At 35.9% G+C, this 22,915-nt stretch overlaps 3 protein-coding genes and 1 non-coding gene across 11 annotated transcripts in view; 1 reads left to right on the forward strand and 3 right to left on the reverse strand.

Annotated features, from left to right (window-relative positions):
- LOC139971868 (homeobox protein Meis1-like) overlaps positions 1 to 1,307 on the reverse strand; it is a 190,361-nt gene extending 189,054 nt beyond the window's left edge. For all 5 annotated transcript variants that reach the window (XM_071978654.1, XM_071978655.1, XM_071978656.1 and 2 more), the window contains exon 1: positions 1,166 to 1,307. The gene's annotated coding sequence lies outside the window, so the exon portion shown is untranslated. The remainder of the gene's footprint in view (positions 1 to 1,165) is intronic.
- On the forward strand, positions 1,295 to 6,993 carry LOC139971882 (uncharacterized). The gene is made up of 2 exons (XM_071978684.1): positions 1,295 to 1,436; positions 5,361 to 6,993. Exons 1-2 carry the CDS (start codon positions 1,295 to 1,297, stop codon positions 5,849 to 5,851), a joined length of 633 nt encoding a protein of 210 aa, XP_071834785.1. The 3' UTR covers positions 5,852 to 6,993.
- Positions 6,777 to 6,849, reverse strand: Trnac-aca (transfer RNA cysteine (anticodon ACA)). Its single transcript has one exon. It is a non-coding gene; the product is annotated as a tRNA-Cys (tRNA).
- Positions 6,994 to 9,302: 2,309 nt separating the features above from the next.
- On the reverse strand, positions 9,303 to 22,882 carry LOC139971881 (CDAN1-interacting nuclease 1-like). Of its 4 annotated transcripts, XM_071978681.1 has the most exons (13): positions 22,339 to 22,588; positions 21,206 to 21,298; positions 20,880 to 20,992; positions 20,569 to 20,614; positions 19,823 to 19,887; positions 18,651 to 18,711; positions 18,028 to 18,115; positions 16,519 to 16,598; positions 14,901 to 14,950; positions 13,835 to 13,902; positions 11,890 to 11,955; positions 10,592 to 10,697; positions 9,303 to 9,825 (listed from the first exon to the last, which is right to left on the reverse strand). In XM_071978681.1, exons 3-13 carry the CDS (start codon positions 20,981 to 20,983, stop codon positions 9,657 to 9,659), a joined length of 903 nt encoding a protein of 300 aa, XP_071834782.1. In that variant the 5' UTR covers positions 20,984 to 20,992; positions 21,206 to 21,298; positions 22,339 to 22,588; the 3' UTR covers positions 9,303 to 9,656. The 4 variants fall into 4 exon arrangements, with proteins under 4 accessions (XP_071834782.1, XP_071834784.1, XP_071834783.1 ...); XM_071978683.1 differs by lacking the exons at positions 21,206 to 21,298; positions 22,339 to 22,588 and adding an exon at positions 22,778 to 22,882; XM_071978682.1 differs by lacking the exon at positions 21,206 to 21,298 and having other exon boundaries at positions 22,442 to 22,590.
- Positions 22,883 to 22,915: the final 33 nt, after the last annotated feature.

Below are 22,915 nucleotides of genomic sequence, written 5' to 3' on the forward strand. Positions count from 1 at the left end.
GGTTGCTATGTCATTCAAGTTGTATCATTAAGAGATACCATTACACATTGTACACTGAAGAAGCATCGTAAAAGACTGCTCTGAAAAACTGGCTGCTCTGGTATCAAGGAAGTAACCAGTTGTTTGTTTGTATTTCGTTTCGATGTCGTTGATAATCAAAGCTAAGTAAACGAAACTTGTGTATCTTTTACTTTGCAAAAGAAGAAGAAGAGGGATATAAAGTAGTTAGAGAAGAGTCACACATTATACAAGATGCAGGCTCATCACGAGGGTTTAGTTAGTCTTTCATAAGTCCCTTGCAACGTTGACCAGTGTAATCTAAAATAATTCGTTTTCGTATCGGAAGAGAGTATTCTTTCTTTATACAAAAATTGCATTTTCTTTTTAGACTCCTGTGCGAGCATCGACTTACTCTGTGTTCTGTGCAGCCACTGTCTGGAACAAATTCTATACCGACTTCGTGCAAGGATTGTGGAAAACACTGTTGAATTCTGAAGCCGACTGATCATGTTTGATCAGAACCGAAGCACCGAATCGAGATACGTATTATGAGGCTAGATAACTTGGAGTCTGAGTGTTTAACGTGTAATATCTTTGTTTTCGTTGGTTTTATTTTTTATAAATTTTTGTTACAAATTGTTATTTCGCCAAGTTACCCTACCACATTTTGAGTACATTTATTTTAAAACATTCTACTTGTAGTAGTCGAAATCATAGCTACACCTCTAAATGAAAATCATTTTGGGCATTATTTGTAAACTTCCTTTGCCTATACACCGTATTGACAACTTGAGTGAATTTTTTTCATTCACAAATTTTTCTATTCGTATGATATATAGGCTGTAAAGTGTAAAAAGCTACACAATTCCGAAAAGAAGAAGAAAAAACGAAAAAAAAAACGAAAAAAAAGGGAAGTTATTTTACCATGAATCGTGCGTGAAAGTAAATACAAGCGAATAGGAGAGCGGGCACACCAGTTTATTTGTACACCGTGTAGGCCAACAGTCTTCTGTTTGCAATATTCAACTATTATAAACTTGTCACGAAATATTGCCAGATATTACACGTTTGCGTATATACCTAATACTTTCTATAACTTATATCTAAATTTATGAAAAATGCACGATCAGAAAAAGTAAACAAAAAAATTGAAAATATTGCTTACATTTCATATGTATATAATAATCTGCCCGACCTTCAATCCGCAGTTTTCTTCCAAAGTTCGACGAGGCTGGGGATATTCAAAATTGTCTCGATAACTCGCTCCACCTATTGCAAGATTTGACTCGCAGCTATGTTTATTTTCGTTCGTTTTGGTCAAGATGAAACTATTCTGTGTAATCCACAATGTAAGATTGTCAACCTACTGGATCACCTCAAGAATTCCTGTAGGATGACGGGGAGCTCCTTGCTTCTAGATCTAGCCGATAACACCGGTAAGACTGTGCCCAATAATTGAGAACTCAGAAATGCTATCTGGTGGGTTGGAATGAGGGAAGGGAAGGAAAGGAGGGAGGGGTGAATGGAGGGGTGCCATGGGTGGTCAATGATCTATTGTAATAATGTTGGTACGGATGAAGGGGATAAATGGGGGGGGGGTATTCACTCAAAGCTCAATTTTTATTGGTTTTCATTGTCACTTTCTTGTAGGACTTTCAAAAATGAAATACCCTTTCATTTAGGCAGTTGAAATCGTGGGGGAGGGAGGGGGTTGGTGGGGGTAGTGCTTGAAGTGAAATCTATGCAAAGTTAATGATTTGCATGTGTATAGAATATTTCTATATTGTTAATTACTTTGAATTTGTTTCTTGTGTGTATATTGACTAAATGCTTGTGAAATTTCGGCACGAAAATATTCGTCGGTCCTTTTCGATCTCCTACCCCTATTAGGAGATTATGAAAGGGAGAACTAGGTAAACTCAGGGTATGGTTGCGAAACCAAGTCTGAATTTTGGTTGAATCCTTCAAATAAATGTCACCCCTCAAGCCTGTTTAACGCGAGTCCTTTGTGCAAGCAGCAATGTAATGGCTTTTGTTTTAAACTGAACTGTTATGTGGCCAAATAGTTTCTTAGCCTAAAAATTGTCATCATATATTTGAAGATATCTCCATTTCTTTGATATTTAACACACAGATGGGCAACGTACGGCTCCTCGAAAATATTTATAAAGTCATGAAATGATTAATAAAGCCTTGTTAACTCGGGTATTTGAACCTTATAATATTATCTAGAATACGGCTTATATGTAATGGGATGTTTCAATATATTTGGTAGGTATATAAAGCATGTAATTACTTAGGTGTAATTTCGATCAGAGGATCGGGTACAACATTCCACTGTGACCCGCACAAAATATTTTTTTCATGCAAAGGGCGACGAAAGGGATTCAAAAGGGTACTTTTAATTACAAAAAACGAAAATTGTCATTCTTTTATGCTGTATTATTAAAAGGGTTTTCACAAAACTGAGACTGGGACTGAGGGGGATACAAGCCCTTCTGTGCACCCCCCACCCCAGCCCAGGCCCTGCCCCCTGTTTCGTGCGTATCTTGCACATATACGGTAGACCTATTTTTAATATATATCTGACCTTTATTAAGTAACTCTGAAAAAATAAACACATCTTATAATATAATCAAAGATATGAATCTTTTAGGCTACTCTGAAAATATTTGATCGATAAAAAAATAAAAAAAATAAAGATTTATTTTAAGATTATAGAAAGTAAATGTTTCTGTCATTCACAAAAGACCATATAAACACTATTGCTATAGAAATTTTAGTCTCTCGAAACATACAAATTACGTCTACTGAATATCACACAGTATATCCCAAACGAACACACTTGTAACGATATCGTTCTAGTTATATTTCGAGGTATAAACCTAACATGGTAATGCTTAATAAAAATCGGGGTCAAAAGTTCACGTTTGTGAAACAAAGAGGGGTAATTACAGCACATGAACTATTAGCTACAACAGTCGGCAACATTAGAGAATGACAAAACACATGATTGACAAGACCATTACAGATTATTCCTCCCCCCCTTCCCCCCCCCCACATAACCAACTATGCACATACGGAGCCAACATGGTAGAAAAACCGCCACATACTGGCATATACCCCTCGATCATGTTCCTATGGCGATACATGTAACTTTATATGGTAGGTTTTGTTAGTTCGGTGCATTACGTCGAGTAATTACGCATTTCGGGTCTAGAAAATGTCAACTATGGTTATTTTTAATTTTTTATTGAGACGCATGGGTTTTCAAAAGAATAATACAAATATTTAAGAAAGAAAGGCAGATTATAACAGGCTTCCAACAGCCAGAAATCATCAATAGGGGAGGTCTGAAGTTGGGTTAATGGCATGCCATATGTCACTCCAATATTATAATGTTGTTACCAATGTAGTTTGAAAAACAACTCACTGGCGCCGAATTTGGTTAGTAAAACTTGATCGAACGTTTCGCCAAATATTCTCAATGAGTATCAAAAGTATATTGCTTGTGGAATGTCGCTGAGCTTTAGTCCATAAGGTTATCTGATTATCTATAACAAGTATCAAATTTAGCATTCCAATGTGTGCAATATGTCTACTTGCTTTATTTTTAATTTTGTAAGGGAAACATATAAAACGTAAGCTATACTGACATATGATGAAAACAATACAACTGGTTAAAAAAAATGATATAAAATAGGGGGAAAGGACATGTAACTATATGTATATATATATATATATATATATATATATATATATATATATATATATATATATATATATATGTATATATATATATATATATATATGTATATGTATATGTATATATATATATAGATCTGTAGATTCAAGGGGAAACATATGAAACGTAAAGCTATACTGATATATGAAAGCAGTACCCCTGGCTAAAATATTTTATAAAATAGGAGGAAAGTGACTATATATTTACTTATGTATTTAGAAATGTAGATTCAGAATTTTAGTGCATTCATCATATAGAATGAAATTAATTTCATTCTTCTTTGCTTTGTTTCTTATCTTCGGTTGATGCGTCTGCCTAGCTCGCATTCAACAGGTACAGAAGATCACATTTTTACCCCCTTCCTCCCTCCTTCCCTCCCTCCTCCCCCTCCCCCCAGACGTATTTTCTCCTTTTATCTCCAATCCGCTTCCCCAAAAAATATCAGTCTTATTTAGAAGATAATGAAGATAAAGTATTAAAAGTTTTTACCGCGTTACCCGAAAAAAATAAGTCGTTTTAAATTTCACGTAGGTACCCCCCACCCCCACCCCCACCCCCTCCCAACATCTCATCAAATTATGGGAGAAAGATAAGGTGAGAATTGACATATGACGTCTTTCCTTTGATTTATTCAGATTGTTGGCAAAAAACTAGCAGATGTCGATTGTGTGGAGAGTTGATTTAGATTGTCTGTAGAAGTCTGATGTGATTGCTATTTCTGCAGCATAAACTTTATTTTGATAGGGTTGTCGTCTGCACGTATAGTGACTTCTGAACCCCCCTCCCCTCCCCAGCCCCCTCCCCCATCTACATTCCACTGTCCCACGTAATCCCATATACGGTACAGAAAAAGAGTTAACCACCTTTAATTTTGTAGACACCAAATTGATTGTCTTCATTTCCTTATTACGTCAAATGCAAAAATATACGGTCAGTCGTTTATTGGCTACAGTAGATGGTGATACAAAATTATGCGAGGTATACGTTGAATTTTGCCAGTTATGAAGGTCTGAGGATAGATATGTAGCTAAAATTGCTAATAGTTCTGAAAAGCACACGATTGTAGGCTCTGAACTTTTGAAGTATCATCATAGACTACAATGATTGTTTAGTATGATATATCTCAGCGAATAACGGGCGAGGTCCGCACTGGGCAGGGAGGGTGGGGGTGAGGGAACAAACATTAAGGGATAGTGGGGAAATATGATTTTGATTCGAGGGGTGAACCACAAAGATAACTAAATATATTCCGACTAAATTTATCCTCCGTGCATTTCCGTACAACAAATTCCAATCTTAGATTGTTTTTTTTTTGTATTTTCTCTTATATTCACAACCTGGCATTTTTTTGTAATTTGAATTTTTGAATTGAATTCACAACGGAGCCAAAAACAAAAACAAAACTAAGAAAAGAGAGAGAAAAAACAAAAGAAAAACAACCCTATGGGGGGGGGGGGCTGTTATTCAACATTTTAGACTTTTTAGTATATGGGGCAATATTGCTGACCTATGATAAGGTTGCGGAAATGGATGTAACCTAAGTTCTCATTTGATGATGTTGTAACTAACTAAATGTATTGACTAACGGTTTCATTGATCTATTAATCTCTCCCAGGACTAATCAAAGACCTTCAGAACCACAGTGAGGAGGATGGCGATTCTTATCTACAACATCAACAGACATATATCCTGATCGGAAAAACGCCACCAAAGAAGGACGCCACCATCAACGAAGACACGACGTCTCGAAGTGATACACCAAGCAGCGTCTCCTCACGGCCGGGAGACTTGTCACACGGTGCAGATATTCAGAGGACCCCCAGGGAGAATAGTCAATTGTTTAAAGCGAAGACACCGTCGGTTACTCCAGACTCAAGAGGTACCGTGAGTAGCTCCATGAGGAAAAAGAGGGAAGAGGCCATCTTGAAAGAATACACGCCATTGTTAGAAAATCTAGCGGGTATTTTCCCTTACTTTAAACTGAGATTGAGCGAGGATGGTAAACAAAGAAGGAAAAGAATTCGAGGGATTCAACAGGCGGGAAAACTGGTAATGCAAGAGAAGAAAACTAGAAGCAGACGACAGAGGAGCCAATCTGGAGACTAAAACTGAGAAAGAAAAAGAAAAAGACATGCACGGGTTGTGTTTGATTGAAGCTATGGTTTTAATTCCGCTGGATGATTGGAGCAAAGTTTGAAGGATTAAAAAATGATTTAAGGTAGTCAGTATAGGCCCCAAATTATAGCAAGCTATAATTGCTAGAAGTTTTCAAAAAGTACTTTCCTGGAGGTCTTTAACGCTCCAAATTGTTCTCAGACATTTGTAAGAAAAACACAAAATGACTAAGTGTCCTAGTGAGGAAAATTTTCTCGAAGGTTGTAAAAGAAACAGTTTAAGAATTTTGACCAAATGTGACCATATTTGAATATCTAGCATATTTGGGGCCAATACAGCATACCTTTAAATGTTTGGCATAGACAGGGTTAGGATGAGGGATCAACAGGGTCTTCATAAGTCTGTATGTGTTTGGAGGGGTGGGTTGTTTAGAACCAGATTTCAAATCTCAACTCAAAATCTGGTCCTCATGAAAAATCATGGCGTAGAAAAGGTTACAAAGTTTAAGGAAGAAGATGAGTTGGTCTCAGACTGAAAATCTGGTCCTCTCACAAAAGTATAAAATCTCAGTGCCTCTCGTCTTTAATGCTGACTACTGATGATGTTATCGTGCATTGTGTATTTGGGTAGAGACGAAGACTCTATTCTACGGGGTATATATTAAGTCACATTGAATTTCGTGGGCAATTGCAATAAAACTGAGCTTTGGCGAAGTGAATATCCGAGTCGCCACAACTTGATTGTAGAGTAAATTGCTTGTAGACAAGATGGGAAATGAATAAGGCGAAATGGACAAAAAATTTGGCTTAGGTTTTACATGACTCAGCTACATATATATATATATATATATATATATATATATATATATAAATGAAAACGTAATGAGAAGGAAAATCCAGAACAGTGAAAAACTTCCAGCCTCCACCGGGATTCGAACCCGGGCCTCCCGCTTTGTACGCGGACACCCTAACCAACTAGGCCATGGACGCTGATTGTATGTCCAGAGGTTCGAAACCGGTAAGGAAAGTCGTAATTTCACTGTAGGCGTTTGACACCTGTATCGAACAATACTAGTTCTGTTTTTGGTGACATATTTTGCCTTACTCTCTATATATATATATATGATTATATATATAAATATATATATATATATAAACAGTTCTTTCGTGGGTTTAATGTAAGAAGGTTGTTGTGCAGTAGGTATACGGTATGTTTGTTGGTGGGGGGGGGGGCACTATTTATGGAAAGCAACATTGATAAACCATGTCCATAACTTGTCTATGCAAATCAATATTTGAGTGCGCATACGAGATTGTACTGAGAGCCCCAAAGTATGATTAGGGATATAAACTGGGTGGATGGTGGTGTAGATCTTGTTCACGATCTCTGCTTATGTAAGACTTTTACCAAGTTCTTTCATGCGGCCATGTGTTAATCCCCCCCCCCCCCTCCCCAACCTCCTGTGAAAGTCTCTGCTTTAAAAATTCAATCGGTTCAACTTTTAGGGACACATTGAAGTTAAATTAAACGTCCACAGGAAGAATTTGACCAATGAATGTAGATAACTTGGAGAACTTTCATTGATTTTGATTTTAATATAAATGCGTTAATTTATTCTTCATTTATTTATTCATTCCAGTATAAATATAAAATTTATAAATGAGGAGTCACAAAATACGTTAAGTCTCCGCCATGATGGTCGCTATTTTCGTTGGAATTGAAGAAACCAGTCCTCAAAGCTGGTTTGATGTCACACGTTTGAAAGTGTGTAAGGTGAAACGTCTTGAATGATTTGGAAATACTTGCACTCGCAAAGAAACATTACACTAGTTACAACTGTTAGCCTTGAGGGGAGTGGAACACCCCTCCCACACCCCTCCCCCCAGCTAACAATAGTGTCTGTGCTCCTAGGTAGTTATTTGTTCAGATGAGGATAAACTATTTAGCAAGACCCTGCAGTTTGTCAAACCTTCTATACTCAAGCTGAAAATGCACATGTTGTGGATATAAGGACAAGTACTTCATAACTAATGTAACCAGTACATGTATACAACCATTAGAAGGCAGGGATAAATATGCACACTCTCCGTGTAATATAGTCAAGCTCAGAAACCAATTTATTTTCCAATTCCTCTCAATTCATCATGAAGAATGACAGCAAAGTTGATAGAGTTTTGCTAAACTATGTCATGGAAAAGAAAAAGAAAAATGTCCCTCACCTCACCTCCCACTCACCAATAATAATGTAAATATGTATGATGTAACTATCTGACAATCGCTGGGGCATTTTTGGAAAGCATTATTTAAACAACTTTCTGCATAACCTTTCTTAAATATTTTTTTAATTCTTAATTTTGGGCTATATTATATGATATCGTTGAACCCTTTTTCACCTATTAGATCAATGAAGGTTCAACTATAAGGAATTATGTGTGTGATAAAGGTTCCCCAAGGGTTAAGCAGAGGAGAGAATTGGGAAATCACATCACGAAAATTAGATGAAAGTTGAACAACGAAACAAGAGAAAAGGGAAAAACAAGGCAAGAAAAATTTGTAATCTTTGATATAAGCTATGTATATATAATGACTTTAATTTACATACTTAATGTGAACACAGTGACCAGGCAAATATTTGTACTGTAGAACTGCTGTAAAACATAGAGCTGAATGTAGTTGTTCTGGTTTATACAATTAGAAATGTTCATCTCAATCCCCACCCAATCCCCATCCCCCTTCCTCCCAATAAATTATAACAAAGAAAAATTTCTACTTATTGCAGTATCTTCCATAACAAAATTTTGATACAGTGAAAATGATATTTCAGACTTTCCTAATACTGTACACTTGTTTTTGTTTTCAAGACTATTAGAAAGAGTATAGTAATTATATTTTGGGCAAAGTATGATTATGTAACAGATAATTACAAAAATGTTGCATCTGAGAAAATTGTATTTTAGATGTCCAATCAGGCTAATCTGTCACTAGTGACTAAAATACTAAGTGTGATACACAAACTTTTTGAGGAAACTCCTTAGGTCTCAAGAAATGTTTTTCCGGATTTTTCTATTTAAAAGTTGGTATTTACCAAATGAACATTAATGTATAAAATGTGAACAAAGTCCTGTTTCAAAGTGCAGAAAGTGATAGTAGCACTTGCCTATTTTCTTTTTTAGCAATACACTTTGGAGACAGTAAGACTAATTTGTCCTTACGCATAAACGAATCAATCTCATATGGATTTCCAGCATCGATGTGTTATGCACGACCATTTCATAGAAGCAAAAAAATCTGTTACGTAAAGCTAGACATCCAACAAAGAAAAGAAAAATGTTTGTAGCAAGTCATAAAAATATTTTGTGTATGTAGTGTTTGCTTCCCACACACATTAGGTCTGGCTCCAGGAGAGGAGTGTATACCTCCCCTCCCCCTCCCTTTTCAACATAACATAAAAGTTTAAAATAACTTATTAGCACAATTTGTTTTTTTTTCTGAGGAAGGGTGCTCCCAGACATCCTCCTGCGTGGGAAGTCGGCTTCAATGCCCCCCATAGCTGCATCCTCTCCTTCATAAAATCCTGAATCTGCCCTGAATCTGCCCTTCAGAACGTATCACTGTCATCGAAACAGCTAACATGATCATTTAGACGTTATCTTTCACTTTCTTCAATGTAGTTACAAGACTCAGCATCTTTTTGCTAGAATGACCGATCCAATGCAATGGTCTTGTATGAGGACCATGATGACAATGCAAGCCTTCCTCAGCGATCCCTGGCTGGGATCCGATCGCAATCAGGGGATCACTCCGGCTCTTCTTCCTCGGGATCCCACTTTAAAGGGTACGGGTCGAATCTGACTATTTCGATTTCTTCTGGTAGACGATCGGAGAGATGGATGCCGTGCTGTTTGCAGGCTTCGGCCAACTCATCGATGAACCCGAACCAGTAGATCACCAGACCTGAGCCAAATCTGTAAAATCGTAAAATAAGAAACTGAAGTCATAAAAGGAAAGTCAACTAACATGTCCAAACAATAAATTATAAAAAAATCAATATCATATAAATTTTACAAGACAGGCCCAAATATTGAAATTATTTGAAACATTTAAGCAACAAATAAAACAAAGCACTTTTTCTCATGTTTCCCCCCCCCCAAAAAAAAAATATATATATATATTAATATAGAAAAGTTAGTAAATAAATAAATCTGACAGGAAAGAAGATAATCTTAACATCTGTTTCTTATGTATGTATGTATGTATGTATATATGAAGGTTGAAATATAATGAAGGTTATAATAATGAAGGCTTATATATAATGAAGGCTTATATAATGAGGGTTGAAAATTATTCAAATTTAGCACTCTCTTAAGAGTGCAATTATCATTAACAGCTTCTAATACAAATACATAAAAGCAAAAAACACTTTGGTATGCATGACCTACTTTATACAAATTTAAACAGAGAAAAAAGGAAAACCAAGATGCCACCAGTAACTTGCGGAATCCAAAACGGTTCAAACTTCTTTCTAAGAAAAGTTTCACCTCCATATAGGTCGGTATAAGCACTCCAGCATTGTGAGAATACCGTCGACAGTGTTACGGACGTATTGAGCAAAGAGTATTTTGGGGGTACATGCATGACCTACTTATAAAAGCAGTCTTTCAATAAAAAAAATAATCAGCTCAGGTTTTGCAGAAATAGAAACAAGCGCCATAAAATTGACTGTTTATTCACCTGTTGATGTAACTGAAGTACTGGTCCTTGATGTACTGGTTGTGGCTCTTCTCGTCACCGAACGATGCTTTGCTCTCGATCCAGTTGATGACGTTGCCGTTCCATGCTGTAATTAACAGACACAACACCTGAGAACCTTTGAGGTGACATCATTTATGATGGAAACTTTCGGCAGCATTTTATATTTTTAATATGGATGTGACAAAAAAAAAATGGTAGTCGAAATCTATCAAGATACGAGAGAGAAAACTGGTGCGGCCAAGCAAGGAAGGTGCGAAACTGATTGATGTTCTACAAAAACTGTTACGTGGGAGAAGCTTGCAGGTTGTCGCCAAACCTTTCAAGAGTACTTGACGGAGTACGTCCATATTTTGATGAGAAAGTTTGACAGCACCGAGGTGAGGTTTTTATCACATCGTGGTTGCCATCGCTCAAACTTAGGCAAAACCTGTAATAGGTCAATGATTAATTAATTGTTATCAGGTCTGCCATTTTACATATGGCCGTAATTGCTATAGATCTGCTATATTTATTGAATGAGTGAATTCTTGGAAGTTAACAAACATTATCAGGTACAGCATAGGTGTGCAAAGGGCAGCCCATGGCCCCCTTGTGCAAATTCTCCCCCCGGCTCGCAAGGTTTTCAAAACCCTATTAATGCGGCTTGCTAAGCCCTATAATATCAGAGCAATGCACTTATCAAACCGAAGAAACAACTGAAAACTTCACTTGATGACCAATAGGAAAAAAAGTAAAATATCAGAGATTTTATGTAGGGCCAACTTGTGACAGGAAATTTCAGCATAACAGATGTACATATATTTAGAACTTTCGGAATATTTTAGTTCCCATTTAATGTAAAGATTTCTGCTTTCCTCATCGGAGTCGGTAATCCTTTTACATGTTACCGCCTATGAATCGATGATTTTTTTTTTTTGACCGTGGCTCGTGAGATCGTTTTTCGTGCCCATCACTGAGTTACGGTAAAAAAATAATGTATTACCTAATAACTTTTGACTCTTTGTTTATTTCAGGTCACTGATTGTCATCATTGAAGTCCAGTCAGTCATTGATTCATCTATAACATCCTCACTACAACATCCATACATGAATATATTATAGTATGTTGATTGTACTAAACATGTTGCAACGAGGAAGTGCAATTTCTTGCACGTGTTTATCAACATTTAATCAGCTTGATCTGGTTTCACAAAAACCGTACTGTACTATAATTCAATTTTGCAAAACTTGTAGAAAATTAAAATTAAGGCTGACTGTGAACTGAAAATACAACTCACCAAAAGGGACCTCCAGTTTGACATCGGGAGTTTTATCGTAACCTTTTACTCTCATATCATCTTCCGCTGTAAGAAAATGAGACGTTAAAGTACCATTGTCAAGTAGCTTTGTCATGAATTAAATTGATACAGACCAACAGGGGCGTATCCAGGGGGGGCGCAACAGGCGCGCGCCCCCCCTATTGGCCGTCACCAAAAAAAAAAAAATTATGACGACCTTTATGTGAGATGTCGGTGATCGCTCAACCCCCCCCCCCCCCCGTATGCTTTATTTTTTGTTTGCCAAAAAAAGGTTCTGGCGAAGTTCGGCGGCATAATAGTTTTAGAAACATAGATGGTAATTGTGTTTGTATTATCGCGTAGCACAGGGTGAAATTGTCAACATCTACAGTCGCAAGCATCCACGAAGGATGACATTTCTTTACCCAATGGAAGAGAAGTAATTATCTCTGCATCAATTTCAGTCAAATTTAGCAGTAATGCAACCACTGTACAGTCAGACCATTTTGCTATTGTTGCCAAACTTCATGTTGTAAATCATTGATAAACTAAAGTAAAATTCATAAATTTCTTAAAGGCTTTGATGGTGAAACTTGGCAATCACCAGATTTCCCAGTCGGTCACAAGTTTTACGAACACTAAGTGACATGCCAGCCATACTGAATTGTGCATTTTGTGTCCATTTTTACTGAAAATGTTGCTTATTATTAAGGTGGAAAAATGGATCACATATGGCACCATTTTGCATTTCAGCCCTTCTTCGAAAGCAAAAACTGTCCACCCCTCCCCTTAGACCCATCCCCCAGGACGGCGATCATCCATGCCTGACGCCCCCCCTAGTGGAAAATCCTGGATACGCCCCTGAGACCAGTGTGACAATACAATAGATATAAGAAATAAAAAGAGAAAGGCAGGGAGGGGGAAGGTGGGGAGGGAGGGAGGAACAAACAAAGTAGTCTTATCTTATCAGAGCTAAACAGTTTAAAATGTTTCTATTAGATATTAGTCACAAACAGATAAATTGACAAAATCTTCGAAAATACATCTGCCAACTTCCTGAAAATATTTGAGAAACCAGGTTTTATATCATTTCATATCATCTTCCGCTGTGAGACAATGAGACGTTAAAATACCATTGTCAAGTTGCTTCGTCATGAATTAAATTAATACAGACCAATGTGACAATACAATAGATATAAGAAATAATAATGTGAGACAATGAGACGTTAAAGTACCATTGTAAAGTTGCTTCCTCATGAATTAAATTAATACAGACCAATGTGACAATACAATAGATATAAGAAATAATAATGTGAGACAATGAGACGTTAAAGTACCATTGTAAAGTTGCTTCGTCATGAATTAAATTAATACAGACCAATGTGACAGTACAATAGATATAAGAAATAATAAGGGAAACGGCAGGGGGGGGGGGAGAGAGGGAGGGAGGAACAAGCAAAGTAGTCTTATCTTATCAGAGCTAAAAAGTTTAAAATGTTTCTATTAGATATTAGTCACAAACAGATAAATTGACAAAGTCTTCCAAAAAAATATCTGCCAACTTCCGAAAATATTTGAGAAACCAGGTTTTATGATATTCAAATGAATATTGATTGCTTTAATCTGATATGTTGTAGATTCCAGGGAGCCATAAATGTATCAGAAAGCATATTAAATATGACCAAAATCAATGTAAGGGCATTATGATTATTGAAGTGCTCTTGTAAATCATTGCCAAACTATGGGCTTGCTATTGTCAAAAGTTTCAACGACTTTAGGCGCGAGCTTTGGCTGACCAGACCCGCCTATTTCTGGTGTTAAAATGCTACGATTGATATAATCTCTATTCCACCATGGTGGTTCAGGTTAGACTTCTCTCTCTGAATAACTTTTCAACTGTAATCCTACATTAAAGTAAAAAAAAAATAGCATTTTATAAACTTACTCATGAAATCGAATCGATACTCCTTCAACTTGTTGATGAGAAAAACTTCTTTTTCAATACCGACAGATCTGTGCTAGACAGTTAAAGAAAGACTCAAAAACCTTGAATTATTACTTGAACATATCTTGGCTTAACAATGCTAATTATAAAAAAGACATGTTTTGAGTATAGACTGCAAAATGATATTAATGGAGAGGTTTGATTGCAAAGTGATATGCATAGGCAGCGTAAACTTGTAATTATGGTTGTCTTCATTATGGTTGTCTGAACAGCGAATCTGGTTGTCCAAAAAATATAGCAAAGTCAAAAACAAGAATCACTAATAAGTACATTGTAGGAGAGATGTGAAGGTTTGGTGAATGGAACACCAGCTTTGTGCCAAGTGAAACTCTCCTTTGGTTGGATCGTAGGTCTACAACTAATTTTGTTTTAGTTCAGTATCAGTTCAGTAAGTGACAGAGTATGATACCAATTATTTAGTTCATATGAATTTGATTTGAAGATTTAATTCTTCGCAAAATGACCACCAAAGCTGATTTCGGTTGTTCCTTTGTTTTTCCTTTTCGGATGATCGGATTATCATTTTTACTGTTTGCCCTCATCGGGGTGGATGGGGGCAAAAACTTCTGCATAGCATCATACTGTTGTTCTAAACTGTTATCAAGACCAGTTTACACCCACTTTATTTTCTGAAGAGAAATTACTGCTTCTCAACAGTTTTCAGTTTTGTCTCTTTGAGGGCAAATTCTGCATATCTCAGAAGAGTGACACAACAAAGTGGCACACTTTAACATATTGCCATTTTTTTTAACACACACAGACAAATTAAGTGAGTCAAAATCTCTACCTATTAAGTATAGGGAAAAAGTCCTTGAGTCAAATCAAATTTGACACCATTCCAAACACCCAAAGTTTACAATGTGAGCTGCACAATGGATGCAAATATATGGTGCACGAGAGATGTCAAAATTGTGCAAACATATTTAATAACGAAAAAATGGTCCACAGTACAAACTGATACTGTTCAGTCCTGACTGGCAAAAAGAACATGAGGAAAAAAGGATACTGTTTGATAGCTTCCACGTAAGGGCCGTAACAAGGGTCCTTTAAATTGCACTGTGAGAAGAAGAAAAATTGATATTTACAAGAAATAATTACAGATCATCAGTTTTGCTCTCCTGAAAATTTTGACACTGTTATTGGATGACTTCAGACAGATTATATTAGTCTTGATATGCAAGTCCAAAGAAATAGGAAAAAATATAAGCGTTAGTAGTTTTCTCTTTTCTGATTTTCACCATATCCAGATTAAATTTGCTAAATCTCTGGTGATGACATCTGCTCCTCTGTGCGGGTCTAAATGTTAATGATAATTCTTGGCAAGTTTGAAATGCATTGTAACACATGTTATCTGAGACCATAACTGTGTACTGAGTCTGACAGAGGTGTCTTTTAACAGTCTGTATTATATATCAAACTTAAGAAGCGCTCCAAAACTTTTCGTAAGGACCTTACTTGAGATTTTCTTTTATGACCCTCCGAATAATATTTGAGGAGTGTTATATCAGACAATTCTAGTGTCTTGAGGGGTCTGAGGGGTTGTAGCAATGCTTACTGAAGGTTAAGGATGAGTGACTATTATTTATGTCAAAGTATAAGGTTGAGTGACAATTATATATATATTATATATATATATATTATATATATATATATATATATATATATATATATATGTATGTGTTATAGAATATTTTTTTGTAAAAACTCATTTATAACTGCTCTTTCTTTCCAATTTGGAGAAAATTACAGCCTTTGTCGTTTTACTTTCTGCTCTTTTCAACCTCTGTTTATTCGATTATCTTCTTAAAATTATTTTGGTTTTCACTAACAAGGAGCTCCCTTTCTTAATTGTTTATATCAACATATATTTCTTTCTTGTTTATATTTTATTTTCAAATTTTTTTATACTTTTTTTTACTCTTCCTATTTATAAAATGGTTGAATTTATACTGGAATAAACTGGACATTTGACTTTCCAGCATATCTGAAGACCTAACCTTGCCAGTTGTAACTTATCCACAGACGATCAGTTGCAGTTAACAAGTTTGGCTGGTTCAAACTGCAACAGGATACAGACCATTCACTAACATGATTGAATACTTCATTTCAAAGCAAACACAAAATAAACTATTGATTGTCTTTTCACCACAAACATAGAACTACAAACAACTTCATAAAGAAAACTTTGCACTTTAGAGAGATGTTGTTTTTTTTTGGGGGGGGGGGGGGTTGTTAACTTGCAGTACTATTGCAGTACTATTTAAGCCAATTATTATTCTCCTTTATAGGTAATGGAGAAGGAAACTCTCACATGCTATAAAAAATAAATAGTTTAATCATTTCTAGTACATAATAACTTTCCATTTGGCCAACAAACTACTATTGAAGATTTCATTGCTGGTCAATGGTACTGAAATCACCGTATATACTAAACACTATATATTCTCTGTAGTTTGATATTTCTTAACCAAAACCAAAATGCATTCCACAATGTATAACACTGCTGGAACTATGGATTATAATTACATGGGACTAATCCTTTCTTTCAAATTGAAAACAAACGATTACACAAAGTGGCGTGTGACTGGTGTGGTAGAGTTGATTCATGGATACCTTAGCCTTACCAGTTGAACCTGTATGGAGAGGGCGCCATCCTCAATCAAGTGTGGCTCCTTCATCAGACGGGTCACCTCAGACTTTAACACTGTGTATAAAGGACGATACTTGCAATTTTAAAAAGTAACTGGATGCTTTCATTACTGAATAATCAATTTACCATAGCACATTGCATTTATACTGAGTGGTTTTCTTTATTTAGCCTCAAGAGCAACCAGACAAGCCAAATGACTTATGGATCCTTTGTCACGTATCAAATGAGAATATTTAATATAATATACTGCTATAATGGTATTACATATGCATTAGATGCACGTGTGCAAACATTGCACTACATTTGTTGCATCTGCACAGGCTGTATGTTAATGAGTTGTGCATTTGCATATTGGTATATGAGTTAAAGAATGCTGTCTGCTCGTCCTTGTTCACCCTGTCTTTCCATCTGTCAACACGTAATCTTGGACATATCGTCCCTGATATGTCCTGTACAGCATGACTATGTTATGCAATAAAATATAAAATATGTTAACACTCAACGTCGACTGTGTTCTACTTGATTGCTCAAAGAACTCATTATCTAAATAGAGAAACATGACAACTGCAGTCACAAGATTTCACAAGATCAGCAAGGTTCTCTTGCTCTTGTGGATCTCTTTACAAGTTTGCCAGCTTTTCATAATTTCTCTTGACCTCAAAATGAACTTTGACCAGCACAGAAAACAAAAGGATTCTTGCATCCACTAAGGTGGTAACCAAAGTTGGTTTTAAAATTCACGTTAATGGTCTCGTGAATGGTTCCTTCACTGGCAAAGGGTTGTTTTATTTGGATGTACATCTGACAGTTCCCCATATAGATGTAGAAGTCACAATGGTCATTTTTTTGCTGCACTCTTTCTCATGGGTTTACCTTAAGCCTCTAAAGCATGGGTTCCCTAACTGGGGTGCATGAACCCCAGGGGGTGCGTGAGTCCATCCCAGGGGGTTCGTGAGACGTTTTTGAAAGTCAAAACTAGAGTACTTTTGTTGAACTAAAATCTGATATATTATATAATTTAGTAATGTACAAAAGTCAGACCTTTTTGCATTCCATATTCATATGTTGCCATAGTAGTACTGTACCGTGCATGTGATAAATAACTGAATTATGAAACAGACACAGGCCACATGACTCTGGTGAAGTTGGTGTATACAGTACGTCGTGAAAATTAAGAGCTGTTCTGATCTTGAAGTTTCCAAACAAATTTTTTTTATCTCTTGTTTTTTTTCCCATTACAATATTACACTATGAACTTGATCTTTTACGAAGCACTGTTATGCGTATTATTGTATAATAATGACTCAGATCGTGTCCGAAAAGTTGGGGGTTCGTAGACAACTCTGACATCCGCAGGAGGTTCGTGGGGGGATAAAGTTAGGGAAACCCTGCTCTAAAGTAAGAAACCCTTTTAAACTCTCTGTATTTATTTTCTTATCAATAGTCCAAAGGGTAATGTTCCTAGAGAGGAGAGGAAACCGACCTTTGTGTGGCTCTTCATCACCGTCAGCTCTCTCCTGGAGATGATTTTCGAGGACAATTCTAGCTAGAAGTGCAGGAGACATGTCAGCCTGGGGATGAAGATGGAAACTGAACATAAAATAAATATTTGTATCAATTTCAAGTTAAAATCATAAAATATACTTGCTGACTATTTTTCTGGTTCATTTAGGAAGTCGTAGTATTTGTATTTTTTATTTGTTGGCAATAACAACAAGCTGAGTAAAAAAACAGGCTGAGTAAAAGTTGTATTTAATTAAGGTTAAAGGAACTCTTTCGAGTTGCATTTGATAAAATCTTCGCTACAATGCAGTAATGAAATCCCTAGAAAATGCAGTTAATTAAGATTGACAAGTCAAGTTTATTGCTTCAAACTAATGGAAGAAACAGTCTTATTTTTGGGGGAAAGTTTGTATTGGAAATTTGCAGATGATTAATAATCATAATAATGATGTGAAATTGTCTAGGTGATGATATGCTGAATTAGTTTAATCAGTTGTCATCTTAATTGGATATTTGTTGTTAGGTTAGGTGAGGTCAGCAAACCAATGCAAATAGATGCCTCTATTTTAACAAAATGTTGCTAGAATCACAATAACTTTGTACTTCTTCAGCAATGTTGATCAGCACAGGCTTTCTTTCATTGCCTTTGATTCTTGAATGATATCTATAAGGAAAAAGCAAAAAAAAAATTGAATAAACACAAATTCTGGTCCATAAAATTAATAATCATCATAAGTAATATTTATACAGCGCATAATCAGCAAAGCTGCTCAAAACGCTTTAAAAATGTAAAACCTAAAAACAAATAGTAACAAAAACCTAAATATTAAATATAGAACCAATAAGGCATAAAATGTAAAAGCCTAAAGCAACCATATAAAAAAAAAACACCCGTACTAAACCATAATAAATAAAGCCCTAAACGGATATAGTTCAAATTCAGAAATATGTAAATAGTAAAATAGTTTTATTAATAAGTGAGGTTTCAATTAAACTGGGACCAGAGAACCAACATTATACCTAGCCATGTTTTATATGATAGCATGATATACAACACTTTATCTTGATTCACTATTGACCTACATACCTTACCCAAGCTGTACTTTGGAGTTACTCAGGCATTCATACTTTTACCTCTATTGACCTAAAAGGAGATTTGACCTACACAAAAACAACAGTGCTTTTGTTCTCTCTTAGCTGGATCTACAAGTCAAATATGAAGTTCATTCCAACTTTACTTTCTTTTTGGTGTTTCCCATGTTTTCTACTATATTGCCCTCACATAATCTTTTGATTTCCACCAATTTCTTCATGGTTCTTGTATTAACCAACATGGGGATGGGGAGGGGGAGGAGGATCTACATACAAAGTACATTATTAAAAGCAGGTTTCATATGCCCACAAACACATGGCATCACCACGGCTTAGATTCATTTTGAAATGAAGGCAACGACATAACTTTATAAGGTTTTTTTCCAGTTGCCCCAAAGAGAACCAAGTCTTACCTTTCGGTTGTGTGAAAAAAATTTACCATTATATTTGTTTAATTCACAATCTTCAAAGTGATGGATGGTGATACAAATTTATCATTTAGGGGCAGTGGGGGAGGAGGTATTTAGTTACACTGTAATCTGAATTTGATGTTAAAAGCTAGTCGTCCACCTGATGACATCCAGAGCTGATTTTGGTCATCAAAACAGAATTTGGTTGGACAACTATGAACAGTTTTCCAAGAGTGTAGAAAGCCAGAATTCATCAGGTATGACTACAATTACCTTCTCAAGAACTCCTTGACAGCCTGAGGTTTCTGATGAGATGCCAATGTTCTTTTCATTTTATTCTGAAATGAAAGAAACAAAAAATGTAAGCACAAAGTTGCATTTATTTACTCATAGTGTAAATGGTCACTTCAAATTCCAACAGGTTCACTAAATTACCAAGAACTATGTTTTGTATGATGGTTATAACTTCTTCTTTTTGCAAATGATAGTTCCATTTAGAGCCAAGGGGTGGTCTGGGGGGGGGACACACGCCCTCCCCAAAAACATTGTGGCCCCCCAGATGCGATTTGTTATGTTAAAAAAAATACTCAAACAAAAATGTTTTTTAACAAAGGACGAAACGTATTATGTTCATCAGTACAACTTCTTTCCACCGACAATAACAATAACCAATTGTTTTCTCACTAACAAGGTCACAGAGGCCCCGGCGTGAACCGCTAGTGCTTAAACTTCACTACTATCCTGCATGAATTTCAATTTCAACACTTGTATTTAAAGACATTATCAAAGCAAAAGGGTTAATTTCCATTTTATCTAAAACTTTTTGATTCACCTCAATTAAAAACATAAATATTGGACAGACTAAGCATGAAAATTCTTGAACATAAAGTTACTTCAAGTTGCAAAATATATTGTGACATCAATGAAAGAACCGACACAGGTCGTGTACAGTAAAAACTGCAAAGCTGGGAAACAACATTGTAGGATTTATAAATTTACTAAACTCTTACTGTACATACCTGGACAATCTGTGCATGTATGCTTCGCAGGGTCTCAATAGAAGTACTTGAGGCAAAAAGAAGATACACTGACGTTAATACAGATGAACATCAGAGATTGTGATAAAACAAACTTGCAATAGAAATCAGTTTCCATTAGTAACAGCACTTTTACCTTGCCATAATGCTATGTCTGTTAATACATATTTGTTGCAGTTCAATATTTATGATGATAATCATGACATGAACAGTAGGAATTTGGAAGTGTTTTACACTCCAGTTTATACATGAGCTTGAAAATGTTTTGAAAGTTGATGTTTCAGAATACTTACTCAGAAAATTGGTGGCCGACATCTTTGAAACTTTGCGTTGTTCCATGAAAGGATTTCTGTGATAGTTTATCTTTAATCTGCTCATACCGAAACAACTTCATCATGCATACTACCTGTAGCCAATAAAACCAAAGGTTTACTGAGAATGGTATCATGCTATTTACCTTAATAAATAGTAAAATAACATAAAAGTAAACAAAGAAAAACACAAACAAAAGAATAGCAGTTAAAGGAAAGAATTGAAACTATTTGGACCAAACTGTCACAGAATCATCAAAGCAAATTACAGTATCTCTTGTGACTTCCAGGAATTCATTAGTGCTCACCTTTACAATCTAGTAGTATAGTCAGTATTGCGAAGTTTGGCATACTGCGAAGTTCGGACCACCCTAAGAAATACACGATTTCACCATGAAAACCTACAGGAAGAGTCAAATTTCACCAAAAAGTATGAAGCTACAGTTATTTTCTCTCCAAAATGACCCGTGTGCAATAAATTACTTACATATTTGTCGATAAAATGACGAAGATCTATGAAGTCTGTTATAATTACTGAAAGAGCAACTGCGCCACCAATTTTATCACCAGCGCCACACTGTGGGTTGCGTGTCCGAACTTCGCAATACTCTAGCAAAGAAATACCAGTTCCACAATCACGAAGAATCTTCTTGGAAAACAACGTGAAAACAGTTTGCAGGAAAGAAAGTTTGGCCGTGTATCGTACTATAACAAAATTCTCCCACCATATGAAGTATATTTTCAAATGATTTATACCAGAAGATTTAGTTTTGGGGTGTTTTAAGTCTTAAGTGGCCGAACTTCGAAGTCACCATCCTACAGTAGTAGCATGGTGGGCTCATAATTGACGCACTTAAGGATTTGATTAACGATGTCTATCAACGAAATATACAAATCACTCAACTGTATGCATTTTTCATGTGTAGTTCCTCAGAAATGTAATGATCTCAAAATATTTATTGTTCTGTGCTTATGCAACAAACAATTGAGCAGAATTTGACCACAAAATGTCTGCTGTATCAAGTTCTTTCATACCCCTAAATTGACACATTTCGTCGATAAGCTATCTATACTGTAGGCCTGAGTATACATCAATTAACTTTGGATGCTGTTTGCTATGCTCTGAGCCTCTAACTTAAGCTCAGGTCTCAGAGAGTAGTGGTATTATATTGAGGTAATTTTGGTTATTTTTAGGGAGTAAGGTTTCCAAATACCAAAAAAAAACATGCAAAACTGGGGGAGGGTGCTAAAGCTTAAAAATAACCACAATTTGATCAGAATATACCTGAAATGGATTCAAGCTCATGAAATATGTAATACTGCTTGGCTGCAAAAAGTTTTGGTTGCCTGCTGTATAATTGCTAGTAATATTTGAAAGTGCGTCAATTATGAAGCCTTTACTATAATGTACGGCCTAGCCCTAGCCTAGAAAGTTACATACTTAGTCAGTGTAACACAACCAAGGAAAGTCACTCAAGATAGAGCCTGTGCATTGGGCTCAAAAATCAAACAAATTGATCCACTCTGAACCCCAGTCCCCTTACGCATCTAGTCTGTAACCGGTTGGCACTGCTACAGTGCTAGCTGGCCTAAAAAGAGGTAATACAATATTCTGCTCTATGGTTCAATTCCACAATTAATGCACCGTATATATAATACAAAGCTAGCTAAGCATTGCATGCAATAACATCCGTATACGTCCTACGTTAGGCCCAGGAAATTGTAAGAAGGAAGAAAGGAGTCAATTATAAATGTATACCATATTTGTTATCATTAATTGCATAGAAGAAATGATATTTGATATTATTTTAAATGTATAAAACTTTATTTTAAGTGAAATTGACCTTATCAATAATCTATAAAAGAACACTCTTACTAACTATGAGTATTAAAAATAACCCATTTTTTAATGGTCGCACCGAGAACGTCAACCGCGAATCTCAAAACAAGATGGTTGCAGGTTATGAAAATTGAAGTGTAACTCTCAATGCAACAAAATAAGCAGCCACTTCAGAAAA

Source organism: Apostichopus japonicus, chromosome 8 (assembly GCF_037975245.1).
Source record: "Apostichopus japonicus isolate 1M-3 chromosome 8, ASM3797524v1, whole genome shotgun sequence".
In the NCBI taxonomy this organism is placed as follows: Eukaryota; Metazoa; Echinodermata; class Holothuroidea; order Aspidochirotida; family Stichopodidae; genus Apostichopus; species Apostichopus japonicus.